Source organism: Mobula hypostoma, chromosome X1, assembly GCF_963921235.1.
Source record: "Mobula hypostoma chromosome X1, sMobHyp1.1, whole genome shotgun sequence".
Classification (NCBI taxonomy): domain Eukaryota; kingdom Metazoa; phylum Chordata; class Chondrichthyes; order Myliobatiformes; family Myliobatidae; genus Mobula; species Mobula hypostoma.
In genome coordinates, this window is record NC_086128.1 from 7,860,343 (window position 1) to 7,876,276 (window position 15,934).

At 44.3% G+C, this 15,934-nt stretch overlaps 1 protein-coding gene across 6 annotated transcripts in view; it reads left to right on the forward strand.

Annotated features, from left to right (window-relative positions):
* Positions 1-15,934, forward strand: part of LOC134340122 (protein TANC2-like) — an 828,834-nt gene that overhangs the window by 418,559 nt on the left and 394,341 nt on the right. For all 6 annotated transcript variants that reach the window (XM_063036995.1, XM_063036994.1, XM_063036997.1 and 3 more), the window contains one exon: positions 6,178-6,360. In XM_063036995.1, coding sequence (XP_062893065.1) covers positions 6,178-6,360 — 183 coding nt within the window. The remainder of the gene's footprint in view (positions 1-6,177; positions 6,361-15,934) is intronic.

Consider the following 15,934-nt stretch of genomic DNA (forward strand, 5'->3'; position numbering starts at 1 on the left):
GGGTGACGTACGTTTTATATTTTCTTTTTTTTTGGAACACTCTGCCATGACGTGCTCTCGCTCTCTCTCTCTTGTGGTCGCTCGCGCGCTCTCTTGCTTTCTCTCTCGCTCTCTCTCGCTCACATGCTCTCTCGCGCTCTCGCTTTCTTGCTTTCTCTCTCTCTCGTGCTCTCACTTGCTTTCTCTCTCGCGCTCTTGCTTTCTCTTTCGTGCTCTCGCTTGCTTTCTTGCTCACATGCTCTCTCGCACTCTCGCTTTCTTGCTTTCTCTCTCGTGCTCTCGCTTGCTTTCTCTCTCGTGCTCTCGCTTGCTTTCTCTCTCGCGCTCTTGCTTGCTTTCTCTCTCACGCTCTCTCGCTCACATGCTCTCTCGTGCTCTCGCTTGCTTTCTCTCTCGCGTTCTTGCTTGCTTTCTCTCTCGTGCTCTCGCTTGCTTTCTCGCTCACATGCTCTCTCGCGCTCTCGCTTTCTTGCTTTCTCTCTCTCGTGCTCTCGCTTGTTTTCTCTCTCGTGCTCTCGCTTGCTTTCTCTCTCGCTTTCTTGCTTTCTCTCTCTCTCGTGCTCTCGCTTGCTTTCTCGCGCTCTTGCTTGCTTTCTCACGCTCTCTCTCGCTCACATGCTCTCTCGTGCTCTCGCTTTCTTGCTTTCTCTCTCTCTCGTGCTCTCGCTTTCTCTCTCGCGCTCTTGCTTTCTCTCTCGTGCTCTCGCTTGCTTTCTCTCTCGTGCTCTCGCTTGCTTTCTCTCTCGCGCTCTCGCTTTCTCTCTCTCTCGTGCTCTCGCTTGCTTTCTCGCGCTCTTGCTTGCTTTCTCACGCTCTCTCTCGCTCACATGCTCTCTCGTGCTCTCGCTTTCTTGCTTTCTCTCTCTCTCGTGCTCTCGCTTTCTCTCTCGCGCTCTTGCTTTCTCTCTCGTGCTCTCGCTTGCTTTCTCTCTCGTGCTCTCGCTTGCTTTCTCTCTCGCGCTCTCGCTTGCTTTCTCTCGCTCACTCGCTCTCAAAAAAATTGATTTCCATGATATTGTATATAATTTGCGGGCATCAGGGAGCCACTATTCATATGCGGGAGACTCCCGGAACTTCTGGGAGAGGTGGGATGTCTGTGTAAGGGTCATGACCTGCTTTAATCTTAGTTAAAAAAAAAGGTTTACTCCTGGACTCGAAAGAGACAACGACTTTATTTAATTACTTCAAAGCCTATACTCAGTGTTTACTTGACAGTTATTTTGGCAGTCAAGCTATATTGAAAGGGAATCCTCAGATATTTTGAGGTATTTTCCTTTCCATTTAAGCAGTTACCACATTTTCTCTCTCAAATGTTCTTGAATTTTCTGTTCCTCTACATACTTTTATGGCAACATCAAAAAATAAAGGTTCCGATTAGTGGATTCTGTTTATGAGCATATTCAGAGACTGTGCTTCAATTCATCACACACTGTACATTTGTAAATTAAGTGCCCTCTACTAAAATGTTCCCACTATACAACAACATTTCCTGTCAACAGAAATCTGTGAGGCAACCCACTTCATATCTCTGAAGCCACTTGTCAGTGAAGGCAGACACTTTTGACAAACTGCACCACAGCTTCCTGTGCACCACATAGCCTTAAAGCCTTATAGGGACCAGAGCATGTGTTTGGAGATGATACCTTAAAAGGGCAATCATGATCCCTGTATACTTAAGATTCAAGGACTTCCTACTGTTTCACTTCAAACCATGGGAGGGTTTTTTGCCAGTGACGTGATGTCATGCAAAATTCTTCAAATCCACTGGCAAGATAACCTAACATTAGAGTCGATTTGAAGGCCAACAGCCTCAGCACTGTGACCCTGATTACATTTAGCTGTCTTTGATGGCGTGCCCAACACTAATTCCTATTCCGAGATCCATCACAAAAATTATTACGATTAGGAGAATGGAGGGAATGATTTGAGGACATTTTCAAAGCCTTCCACTGATTCTTTGGGACTCTTGGCATGTGTTTCAAGTTTATTGTCATCTGACTGTTCATGTATACAGTGAAGCGAAACAACTTTCCTCTGAACCACAGTGCACCTACACAATATATATCACACACAGCACTAAACCAAAATATTACACTGTAAAAAAGTTTAAAAATAAATATAGAAACATAGAAAATAGGTGCAGAAGTAGGCCATTCAGCCCTTTGAGCCCGCACCGCCATTCAGTATGATTATGGCTGATCATCCAACTCAGAACCCTGTACCAGCCTTCCCTCCATACCCCCTGATCCCTTTAGCCACAAGGGCCATATCTAACTCCCTCTTAAATATAGCCAATGAACTGGCCTCAACTGTTTCCTGTGGCAGAGAATTCCACAGATTCACCACTCACTGTGTGAAGAAGTTTTTCCTAATCTTGGTCCTAAAAGGCTTCCCCTTTATCCTCAAACTGTGACCCCTCGTTCTGGACTTCCCCAACAGCGGGAACAATCTTCCTGCATCTAGCCTGTCCAATCCCTTTAGGATTTTATACGTTTCAATCAGATCCCGCCTCAATCTTCTAAATTCCAACGAGTATAAGCCTAGTTCATCCAGTCTTTCATCATATGAAAGTCCTGCGATCCCAGGAATCAATCTGGTGAACCTTCTTTGTACTCCCTGTATGGCAAGGATGTCTTTCCTCAGATTAGGGGACCAAAACTGCACACAATACTCCAGGTGTGGTCTCACCAAGGCCTTGTGCAACTGCGGTAGTACCTCCCTGCTCCTGTACTCGAATCCTCTTGCTATAAATGCCAGCATACCATTCGCCTTTTTCACTGCCTGCTGTACCTGCATGTCCACTTTCAATGACTGGTGTATAATGACACCCAGGTCTCGTTGCACCTCCCCTTTTCCTAATCGGCCACCATTCAGATAATAATCTGTTTTCCTGTTTTTGCCACCAAACTGGATAACTTCACATTTATCCACATTAAATTGCATCTGCCATTAATTTGCCCACTCACCTAACCTATCCAAGTCACCCTGCATCCTCTTAGCATCCTCCTCACAGCTAACACTGCCGCCCAGCTTCGTGTCATCCGCAAACTTAGAGATGCTGCATTTAATTCCCTCATCCAAGTCATTAATATATATTGTAAACAACTGGGGTCCCAGCACTGAGCCTTGCGGTACCCCACTAGTCACTGCCTGCCATTCTGAAAAGGTCCCGTTTATTCCCACTCTTTGCTTCCTGTCTGCCAACCAATTCTCTATCCACATCAATACCTTACCCCCAATACCGTGTGCTTTAAGTTTGCACACTAATCTCCTGTGTGGGACCTTGTCAAAAGCCTTTTGAAAATCCAAATATACCACATCCACTGGTTCTCCCCTATCCACTCTACTAGTTACATCCTCAAAAAATTCTATGAGATTCGTCAGACATGATTTTCCTTTCACAAATCCATGCTGACTTTGTCCAATGATTTCACCGCTTTCCAAATGTGCTGTTATCACATCTTTGATAACTGACTCTAGCAGTTTCCCCACCACCGATGTTAGGCTAACCGGTCTATAATTCCCTAGTTTCTCTCTCTCCCTCCTTTTTTAAAAAGTGGGGTTACATTAGCCACCCTCCAATCCTCAGGAACTCGTCCAGAATCTAAAGAGTTTTGAAAAATTATCACTAATGTATCCACTATTTCTTGGGCTACTTCCTTAAGCACTCTGGGATGCAGACCATCTGGCCCTGGGGATTTATCTGCCTTTAATCCCTTCAATTTACCTAACACCACTTCCCTACTAACATGTATTTCCCTCAGTTCCTCCATCTCACTGGACCCTCTGTCCCCTACTATTTCCGGAAGATTATTTATGTCCTCCTTAGTGAAGGCAGAACCAAAGTAATTATTCAATTGGTCTGCCATGTCCTTGCTCCCCATAATCAATTCACCTGTTTCTGTCTGTAGGGGACCTACATTTGTCTTAAATGATCTTCTTCTTTTCACATATCTATAAAAGCTTTTACAGTCAGTTTTTATGTTCCCTGCCAGTTTTCTCTCATAACCTTTCTTCCCTTTCCTAATTAAGCCCTTTGTCCTCCTCTGCTGAACTCTGAATTTCTCCCAGTCCTCAGGTGAGCCACTTTTTCTGGCTAATTTGTATGCTTCTTCTTTGGAATTGATACTATCCCTAATTTCCCTTGTCAGCCACGGGTGCAGTACCTTCCTTGAGTTCTTCCTTGAGTTATTCTTTGGCCAAACTGGGATGAACAATTGTTGTATATTATATATATATATATAATTCAAATGCATGTAGTAAAGCACAGCACAGGTGAACAGTAAACAGCTCGCTGTCCCAGTGACAAGACCTTGGTGGTGACAGGGTGTCTCAAGATACAAAAGAAACATTTGGGAGGCTCTTGGAACATGCAGTTGCCTAGTGAATGGGGCAGAAGGAGCTCACTCCTTCCTAAAATGCACATTTAACCACTCAGAACAGGTGCATCACAAGGCTGTGTGCTTAGCCCCCTGCTGTACTTGCTTTACACCTATGACTGTGTGGCTAAACACAACTCCAATGACATATTCAAGTTTGCTGATGACGTCACTGCTGATGGCTAAGTCAAAGCTGGTGATGAATCAGCTTATAGGATGGAGACGGAAAATCTGGCTGAGTGACAGGAAAGGAATGGAGGGTTATGGGCTGAGTGCAGGTTGGTAAAAAAAGAAAATCTTTTAACTTTAATGAATTATGTTAAAGAAACACTTTCTAATTGGTTGCCTCTCTCTTTATCACTGATTGGCCGAATTAGTGCAGGTCGGTGGGATTAGGTGAGAGTAAGAGTTCTGCACGGACTAGAAGGGCCGAGATGGCCTGTTTCCGTACTGTAATTGTTATATGGTGCCACAACAGCAACCTCTCACTCAATGTAATGCAGACCAAGGAACTGATTATTGACTTCAAGAGGTGGAAATCGGAGGTCCGTGAGCTCGACCTCTTTGGGGGATCAAAGGTGAAAAGGGTCAGCAGCTTTAAATTACTCAGTGTTACCATTTAAGAGGACTTGCCCTGAGCCCAGCACGTTAAGTGCAATTACGAAGAAAGCACGGTAGTGCCTCTACTTCCCTAGAAGTATGCAAAGGTTCAGGATGACATCTAAAACTTTGACAAACTTCTGTAGATGTGTGGTGGAGAAAATATTGACTGGTTGCATCACAGCCTGGTATGGAATCACCAATACTCTTGAATGGAAAATCCTACAAAACATTTTGGATACAGCCCAGTCAATCATGGGTAAAGTCTTCCCACCAGTGAGTGCATCTACACAGAGTGTTGTCGCAGGAAAGCAGCATCCATCATCTGGGACCCCAATCACCCAGGTCATGCTCTCTTCTCACTGCTACCATCAGAAAGAAGGTACAGGAACCTCAGGGTTCACACCACCAGGTTCAGGAGCAGTCATTACCCCTCAAACATCAGGTTCTTGAACCAAATGGGATAACGTGGCTCAACTTCACTTGCCCCAACACTGAACTGTTCCCACAACCTATGGACTCACTTTCAAGGGCTCTTCATCTCATGTTCTCGATATTTATTGCTTATTTATTTACTATTATTTATTTTTCTTTCTTTTTGTATTTGCACAGTTTGTTGTCTTATGCACACTGGCTGTCTGCCCTGTTGGTGTGATCTTTCATTGATTCTTTTATGGTTATTAGATTTATTGAGTATGCCCACAAGAAAATGAATCTTCTGGTAGTATATGGTGACATATATGTACTATGATAATAAATTTACTTTGGACTTTGAACTCCATCATGTAGCAGCTGTGGCACAGTCCGCCAGTCATTGGCTTCAGTGGTCACCTCACAACCCACAGAACTGAAGTTGATGCAAGCCATCCTTTGCCGCAAAAGACTGCTTAAGAGAACGATTAGTGGAAGGTCTTTTCAAATATCATCTTTGAACACTTATGTAGAATTTCTATTAATTACTTGACAATGAAAAATTTTAAGGCATTTATCTTTTTCTATCAGCCTTTTTCACTCTTATTAAAAATCAGATATCTAGATAATCAAATGGTGCTAAATGCACTTAACCCAAAGTGGTGGCATTTAAACCTTTTGTAGTCAGTCACTAACCTTCTGTTGCTCCACTGTATCAGTTACAGAGATTAAGAAAGAATATTACAAATATTTTCTGGCTAAATTCTTATTCTTTTTTTTAAATAAGGTGTGTCCAGTACAGAGAACGACTCTGCTTTTGAACCAGATTACGCTGTCCCATCCCTGCCAGTTTCGGAAGGAATGCAGCATATTCGGATAATGGAAGGAATGTCCCGCTCCCTCCCCTCTTCTCCGCTGCTCACACACCAATCTATCAGTGTCCGTCTTCAACCTGTAAAGAAAATAACAGGTAACATGCTAATTTCCTGAGGAATGCAACATAATGTGTAAATGTCATTTTGTGTTTCTGAAATTGTATCATATACACACTGGGGAATTTAATGGTGGGCTGAATGCATTCATGAGGAGTTTTATCATGTTTAGCATGCCAGTTAAGATTTAGAATTTGTGCATTTACTAATATCCATATTTAATTTATGGATATTGCTCTTGGTACAGTGGTGATGAGCTGCCACTTTGAATGGCTTCAGTTATTTTGGTGGAAGTACTTCCTGATTGCTGTTGTGTGAGGAGTTGAAAGAGTGCAATGTTGAAGGACTGGCAAATTATTGATAAATTAGGTGTACAGTTTAGAAGTGATCTTGCAGGTGGTTGTATCTCTAAGCACCCTCTGTACTTGTCCTTCTTTATGATAGAGGTTGTAGTTTGGGAGGTTCTGTTGGAATAGCATGTGCAAAAATCTTCATTGCATTAGGTATATACTGCAACCACAGTGCACCGTTGGCGGAAATAATGATTGTATAGTCAGGGTTGGCAAACATATGGCACACTCAAAAATGTTGTTGCATGCAGTGCTGCTCCTCCATTCTTTAAACTCCACCCATAATAGAAAAGATACATAATGATTATCTAATAGAAAAGATACATAATGATCATCTTTACTGTCAAATGAAGCAGTGAGTGATTTTTTTTATAGCGAGAGAGCAGTGAGCTATTTTCACAGAAAATGTCTCATGCCAGCTTGGCACCAGCTAAACAGTTGCAAAAGCACATGACAAGTTAACCTCTCAAAAATAGTTTTGTTTTGTTTTATTTATTTATCTTAATTAGCTATACAGAACAGAATAGGGTCTCCCAGCCCTCCCAGCCATGCTGCCCTAGCAACCCCACAACCTCAATTAACCCTAGCCTAATCACGGGACAATTTACAATGACCAATTAACCTACCAACTGGTATGTCTTTGGACTGTGGGAGGAAGCCAGAGCACCCAGAGGAATCTACTCAGTCACAGGAAGAATGTACAAACTCCTTACGGACGATGCCACAATTGAAGTCCGATGTCCCAAGCCGTAATAACTAACTGCTACACCATCATGGCATTTCTGTGACAACTGGTGATGAACCCAGCATGATTGGCAAAATAGCAGGTTTTGTCAATCTATTTGCAAAATTCTTTGAATATCCACCGATCGGCTTTCATTGTACAGTACGTGTGTGCGCAAAAGCTGCCCTTAAGGAACTTGAAGCAATAAAAATTGTAACTATGGTAATTAATTTCATTTCTGGGGATGTGCTTTAGAAAAAAACAATTTCATAAATTACTCAGGTGAATTTCGTGAGCACAGGACTAATGTACAACAATTGGCTTGGTAGAGGTTCTGTCCTTGTTGTCAAATGATTTCTTGAGTGATGAAATGCATCTATTTGCAAATGAAAAATTTTCTTGTCAAGAATTATATGATATCGTGTGGAAGCTGGTGCATGGAGTAGAGTTTCAGATTTCTTGATCATTGGGATCTCTAAGCTATGACCTGCACAAGAGGGATGGGTTACACCTGAACCCGAGGGTGTCCAATATCTTTGTGGGCAGGTGTGCAAAAGATGTTCGGGAGGGTTTAAACTAAGTTCTCAGGGTGATGTGATCCGGAATGTTAGAGCTGAGGATGGGGTAGTTGGTTTACAGAGGCAGCTAGCAAGAAGAGGCCCTGTTTTGGGCACATCTGCGCTCACCCCATCCTCCCACCACCCCACCAGGGATAGGATTCTTCTTGTCCTCACCTACCACTCCACGAGCCTCCATGTCCAGCACATAATTCTCTGTAACTTCTGCCATCTCCAACAGGATCCCATCGCCAAGCATATCTTTCCCTTGCCTCCACTTTCTGCTTTCTGCAGGAATCGCAATGTCACTCAGTTGTCCATTCATTCCTCCCCACTGATCTCCCTCCTGGTACTAACCCTTGCAAGCAGAATATGTGTCACACCTGCCCCTACACCTCCTCCATCGCTACCATTCAGGGCCCTAAGCTATCATGCCAGGTGAGGCGCCACTTCACCTGTGAGTCTGTTGGAGTCATATACTGTGTCTGGTGCTCCCGATGTGGCCTCCTGTATATCAGTAAGACCTGACGTAGATTGGGAGACTGCTTTGCGGAGTACCTACGCTCCATCCACCAGAAAAAGCAGGATCTCCCAGTGGCCACCAATTTCAATTCTACTTCCTATTACCATTCTGACATGTCAATTGATGGCCTCCTGTACTGCTGCAATGAGGCCACACTCAGGTTGGAGGAGCAACATCTTATATTCCGTCTGGGTAGCCTTTAACCTGATGGCATGACATCAATTTCTCAAACTTCTAGTAATTACCTCGCCCCCCTTCAGTATTCCCCATTCCCATCTCCCCCTCACTTTATCTCCTTACCTGCCCATCACCTCCCTCTGGTGCTCCTCACCCGTTTATTTCGTCCATGGTCTTCTACCCTCTCCTATCAGATTCTCCCTTCTCCAGCCTTTAGCTCTCTTACCAATCAACGTCCCAGTTCTTTACTTCACCCCTCCCTCTTTCCCACTTTCATTTATATAGCCTCCTACCTTGTTCTTCTTCCTCCCTTCCCCCCCCCGCACCTTCTAATTCTGACTTCTCATCTTTTATCCAGTTCTGATGAAGGGCCTTGGCCTGAAACGTCAGCTGTTTACTTTTTTCCATAAATGCTGCCTGGCCTGCTGAGTTTCTCCAGCATTCTGTGTGTGATCCTTGTGGGCAGGTTTGCTTGAGCTTTCAAGGACGGTTTATACAAATTTGGTAGGGTAGTAGGAACCAGAGCAATAGGGCTGAAGATGAGCAGTTGATTTGCAACCAGAGGCAGCGTGCAGTAAGACTGTTAGCAAGGTGAGGCTGATGATAAGACAAAATTGCAGCTGACAGGGTGAGTTGCACTATAAAAGGTGGACAAAGTCAAAAGGGTGATGAATACGGGACTGAAGGTGTTACATTTGAATGCACACAGTAGGCAGAATAAGATAGGTGAACTTGTAGCACAGTTAGAGCTTGGCATGTATGTACGATGTTGTAGGCATCACTGAATCGTGGCTGAAAGAAGATTATAGTTGGGAGCTTAACGTCCAAGCTATTGTATCAAAAGGACAGACTGGTAGGCAGGGGGGTGAGGTAGCTCTGTTGGTAAGAAATGAAATCAAATCATTCAAAAGAGGTAACATAGGGTCAGAAGGTGTTGAATCATTGTGAGTAGAGCTAAGGAATTGCAAGTGTAAAAAGACCCTAATGGGAGTTTTATACAGGCCTCCGAACAGTAGCAAAGATGTGGGCTACAAATTACAGCAGGAGAAAGACAATGCATGTCAAAAGAACAATGTTACAACAGTCATGGGGTATTTCAATATGCAGGTAAATTGGGAAAGTCAGATTGGTGCGGGATTCCAATAAGGGAATTTAGAGAGTGCCTAGCTTTTTAGAGCAGCTTGTGGTTGAGCTCACCAGGGGATCAGCTATTCTGGACTGGGTGTTGTGCAATGAACCACAATTGATCAGAGAACTTAAGATAAAGGAACCCTTAGGGACAGTGATCATGATATGATAGAATTCACCTTGCAATTTAAGAGGGAGAAGCTAAAGTCAGGTGTATCAGTATTACAGTGGAGTAAAGGGAATTACAGAGGCATGAGAGAAGAGCTGGCCAAAGTTGATTGGAAGGGGACACAAGGAGGAATGACAGCAGAGTAGCAATGGCTGGTATTTCTGTGAGCAATTTGGAAGGCGCAGAATAGATACATTCCAAAGAAGAAGTACACCCTATCCTCGTTATATGCGTCTTCTGACTATGCGGATTCACAGTTATGTGAGGAACCTATTTCTACCAAGGTCTCGTTATATGCGTCCAAAATTCACAGTTATGCGAGGAGCACTGCCTTCCCGCCAATACAAGTCACATGCGCACGCCTCACAATTTCATTCCCGCCACTCTCACATTGGTTTTGGCAAGGTGTGGATGTGCAATCTTAAACTTTTGTTGGTTTTACCTACGGTGCAGTGATTTTGTGCTTGAAATATTTAATTATGCCTCCTAAGCGTCCGGTGTCATGTCTTGGGCCGTCAGCCAAGCGGCAGAGAACCGCTTTAACACTTGAAAAAAAGTTGGAAATTATAAACAGTGCAGCATCAGTGGAAGGTAACACAGCTGTGGGACGCTACTGCCGGGAACAGAATCTTGCCTTTAAAGTTCTTTTGTTGCTTGACAATGCGCTAGCCCATCCTAGACATTTGGACAGCATTCATCCTAACATAACAGTGCGTTTCCTGCCGCTTAACACAACATCGCTGATTCAACCACTTGACCAAGGTGTAATCCACATTCAAGGTGTACGTATTTTTTTTACCGCGAACTATCTCTCAGATGCTGCAAGCAACAGACGATTTTGAAAATCCCGGGAGTTTACCTACAGTGAGGGAATGGTGGAAGTCGGAACACTTGGCACAAATGGCAATGGACATGGACCCACATTTATAACGGAGTCAGCATTTCAGTCGTTCCCTGCCGTCAACCCTTCTTCCCTACAAGCAAATTTAAAACAAAATGCTGCCAAGCAAACAACCCTCACCACTTTATGCAAATCGCTGTAATCTTTCTGCTGCCGGCAGTTCTAAGAGTTCTGTGAGTCTTCCTTCACCCCTTGCTGTGCTTGATATGATCCTGACGACCACAACCATCCACCTTATCCGTGTAAAGCTGCCCAACACAACAACAACCACTCATCTCCTGGAGAGAACACACCTGCCACTGTTAGTGAGTACTGTACACTAGAGGATGTTAACTTTCTATGATTTATTACATTGAATATTACCTTAAATTGATGAAATATAATACAAATGTTGTCTTGTAGTACTGCTTTTGTGTCGTATTGGTATAAAAATGCGAATAAATTACAGATGAAACATATTTAGGAAGTCCTCTGGAACGCATCCCTATTTTCTCCATTTAAACAATTATTCACATTATGTGATTTCACATTATGCGTCAACTTCGAGGAACGTATCCCTTGCATATAACAAGGATAGGGTGTATTCTAAATGCAGGATGGTGCAATTATGGCTGACAAGAGAAGTCAAAACCAACATAAAAACAAAAGAGAGGACATAATAGAACAACATTTAGTGGGAAGTTAGAGGATTGGGAGGCTTTTAATAAACAACAAAATCGCAATCAGGTTTATTATCACAGGCATGTGACGTGAAATTTGTTAACTTAGCAGCAGCAGTTCAATGCAATACATAATATAGAAGAGAAAAAATAATAATAAAAAATAAAAATAATAAATAAGTAAATCAATTACAGTATATGTATATTGAATAGATTAAAAAATGTGCAAAAACAAATGCTGTATATTAAAGAAAGTAATCTAGTGTCCAAGGGTTCAATGTCCATTTAGGAATCGGATGGCAGAGGGGAAGAAGCTGTTCCTGAATCGCTGAGTGTGTGCCTTCAGGCTTCTGTACCTCCTACCTGATGGTAACAGTGAGAAAAGGGCATGCCCTGGGTGCTGGAGGTCCTTAATAATAGACGCTGCCTTTCTGAGACACCGATCCCTGAAGATGTCCTGGGTACTTTGTAGGCTAGTACCCAAGATGGAGCTGACTAGATTTACAACCTTCTGCAGCTTCTTTCTGTCCTGCGCAATAGCCCCCTCCCCCATACCAGACAGTGATGCAGCCTGTCAGAATGCTCTCCACAGTACAACCATAGAAGTTTTTGATACATAGAATGATACATAGAAAACCTACAGCAGAATACAGGACCTTCGGCCCACAAAGCTGTGCCAAACATGTCCCTACCTTAGAACTACCTAGGCTTTACCCATAGCCTTCTATTTTTCTAAGCTCCATGCAGCCATCCAGGAGTCTCTTAAAACACCACCTCTACACTGCTGCTGGCAGCCCATTACACGCACTTAACCACTCTCTGTGTAAAAAACTTACCCCTGACATCTCCTCTGTACCTACTTTCAAACACCTTAAAACTGTGCCCTCTCGTGCTAGCTATTTCAGCCCTGGGGAAAAGCCTCTGACTATTCACACAATCAATGCCTCTCATTATCTTAAATACCTCTATCAGGTCACCTCTGATCCTCTGTCGCTCCAAGGAGAAAAGGCTGAGTTCGCTCAACCTAAGGCATACTCCCCAGTCCAGGCAACATCCTTGTAAATCTCCTCTGCACCCTTTCTATGGTTTCCACGTCCTCCCTGTAGTGAGGCGATCAGAACTGAGCACAGTACTCCAAGTGGGGTCTCACCAGGGTCCTATATAGCTGCAACATTACCTCTCGGCTCTTAAACTCAATCCCACGATTGATGAAGGCCAATGTGCCGTATTCCTTCTTAACCACAGAGTCAACCTGCGTAGTTGAATGTCCTGTGGACTCGGACCCCAAGATCCCTCTGATCCTCCACATTGCCAAGAATCTTACCATTAGTGCTATATTCTGCCATCATATTTGACCTCCAAAATGAACCACCTCACACTTATCTGGGTTGAACTCCATCTGCCACTTCTCAGCCCAGTTTTGCATCCTATCAGTGTCCCGTTGTAACCTCTGACAGCCCTCCATACTATCCACAACACCCCCAACCTTTGTGTCATCAGCAACCCATGCTCCAGTTGCTCATCCAGGTCATTTGTGAAACTCACAAAGAGTAGAGGTCCCAAAACAGATCCCTGAGGCACACCACTGGTCACTGGCCTCCATGCATACAATCCGTCTACAACCACTTTTTGCCTTCTGTGGGCAAGCTAGTTCTGGATCCACAAAGCAATGTCCCCTTGGATCCCATGCCTCCTTACTTTCTCAATAAGCCTTGCATGGGGTACCTTATCAAATGCCTTGCTAAAATCCATATATATTACACCTACGGCTCTACCCTCATCAATGTGCTTCGTCACGTCCTCAAAAAATTCAATTAGGCTTGTAAGGCACGACCTACCTTTGCCAAAGCCATGCTGACTATTCCTAATCACATTATGCCTCTCCAAATGTTCATAAATCCTGCCTCTCAGGATCTTCTCCATCAACTTACCAACCACTGAAGTAAGACTCACTGGCCTATAATTTTCTGGGCTATCCCTACTCCCTTTCTTGAATAAGGGAACAATATCTGCAACCTTCCAATCCTCTGGAACCTCTCCAGACCTCATTGATTTCTTCAGCGGTTTGAATGGGGCACGACTGCGCAAGCGTGTGGAGGTCCGCCAGTGAGAACAGCAGGAAGAGTTTGAAAAGAAGACAGATTTACAGAGCGGGAGACAGAGTAGGAAGGCTTTGGCTCTACAGGGCTTCGGCAATAAAGGGTTGAGGCGAGGTAGGTTATCTGTTCAGAATGCAGACAAAGTATGTGTGTGAGGCCGGTTTTCTGTGCTCTGTGTCAGATGTGGGAGGTCCTAGAGACTCCCAGTCTCCTGGACGACCACATCTGCACCAGGAGTGTCGATCTACAGCTCCTTAGGGACCGTGTTAAGGAGCTGGAGCTGCAGCTCTATGACCTTCGTCTGGTCAGAGAGAGTGAGGAGGTGATAGAGAGGAGCTGTAGGCAGGTAGTCACCCCAGGACCACAGGAGACAGAGAAGTGGGTAACAGAGGGAAGGGCAAGAAACTGGTGCCAGAGAGTACCCCAGTGGCTGTCCACCTTAACAATAAGTACTCCTGCTTGAGTACTGTTGGGCGGGACTGCCTACCTGTGGGAAGCAACAGTGGTCGTGCCTCTGGCACAGAGTCTGGCCCTGTGGATCAGAAGGGTAGGGAAAGGAAGAGGATGGCAGCAGTGATAGGGGACTCTATAGTTAGGGGGGTCAGACAGGCAATTCTGTGGACGCAGGAAAGAAACGCGGATGGTAGTTTGCCTCCCAGATGCCAGGGTCCAGGACGTTTCTGATCGCGTCCATGATATCTTGAAGTGGGAAGGAGAACAACCAGAGGTCGTGGTACATATTGTTACCAACGACATAAGTAGGAAAAGGGAGGAGGTCCTGAAAACAGACTACAGGGAATTGAAGGAAGTTGAGAAGCAGGACCTCAAAGATGGTATTCTCAGGATTACTGCCTGTGCCACGTGACAGTGAGTATAGGAATAGAGTGAGGTGGAGGATAAATGAGTGGCTGAGAGATTAGAACAGGGGCAGGGATTCAGATTTCTGGATCATTGGGACCTCTTTTGGGGCAGGTGTGACCTGTACGAAAAGGACGGGTTGCACTTGAATCCGAGGGGGACCAATATCCTGGCGGGAAGGTTTGCAAAGGCTATTGGGGAGAGTTTAAACTAGAATTGCTGGGGGGTGGGAAAAGAACTGAAGTGACGGAGGAAAGGAAGGTTGGCTCACAAATAGAGAAAGCTTGGAGACAGTGCGAAAGGAAGGATAGGCAGGTGATTGAGAAAGGACACTCAGACTGATGGTTTGAGATGTGTCTATTTTAATACGAGGAGTATTAATGAACAAAGCGGATGAGCTTAGAGCATGGATCAGCACTTGGAGCTATAACGTTGTGGCTGTTAAAGAGACTTGGATGGTGCAGGGGCAGGAATGGCTACTTCAAGTGTCAAGCTTTAGGTGTTTCAGAAAGGATAGGGAGGGACGCAAAAGAGGTGGGGGTGTGGCACTGTTGATCAGAGATAGTGTCACGGCTGCAGAAAAGGAGGAAATCATGTAGGGGTTGTCTACAGAGATTCTGTGGGTGGAAGTTAGGAATAGGAAGGGGTCAATAATTCTGCTGGGTGTTTTTTATAGACCACCGCATAGTAACAGGGACATCGAAGAGCAGATAGGGAGGCAGATTCTGGAAAGGTGTAATAACAACAGGGTTGTTGTGGTGGGAGATTTTAATTTCCCAAATATTGATTGGCATCTCCCTAGAGTGAGGGGTTTAGATGGGGTGGAGTTTGTTAGGTGTGTTCAGGAAGGTTTCTGACACAATATGTAGATAAGCCTACAAGAGGAGAGGCTGTACTTGATCTGGTATTGGGAAATGAACTTGGTCAGGTGTCAGGTCTCTTAGCGGGAGAGCATTTTGGAGATAGTGATCACAATTCTATCTCCTTTAGCATAGCATTGGAGAGGGATAGGAACAGACAAGTTAGGGAAATGTTTAATTGGAGTAAGGGGAAATATGAGGCTGTCAGGCAGGAACTGGAAGCATAAATTGGAAACAGATGTTCTCAGAGAAGCCTATGGAAGAAATGTGGCAAATGTTCAGGGGATATTTGCCTGGGGGTTCTGAGTAGATACGTTCCAATTAGACATGGAAAGGATGGTAGGGTAGAAGATCTGTGGTGTACAAAGGCTGTTGTAAATCTAGTCAAGAAGAAAAGAAGAGCTTATGAAAGGTTCAATAAAACACGATAGTGATAAGAATCCAGAAGATTATACAGCTAGCAGGAAGGAGCTTAAGAACGAAATTAGGAGAGCCAGAAGGGGCCATGAGATGGCCTTGGCGGACAGGTTAAGGAAAACCGCAAGGCATTCTACACTTATGTGAAGAGCAAGAGGATAAGACGTGAGAGAATAGGACCAATCAAGTG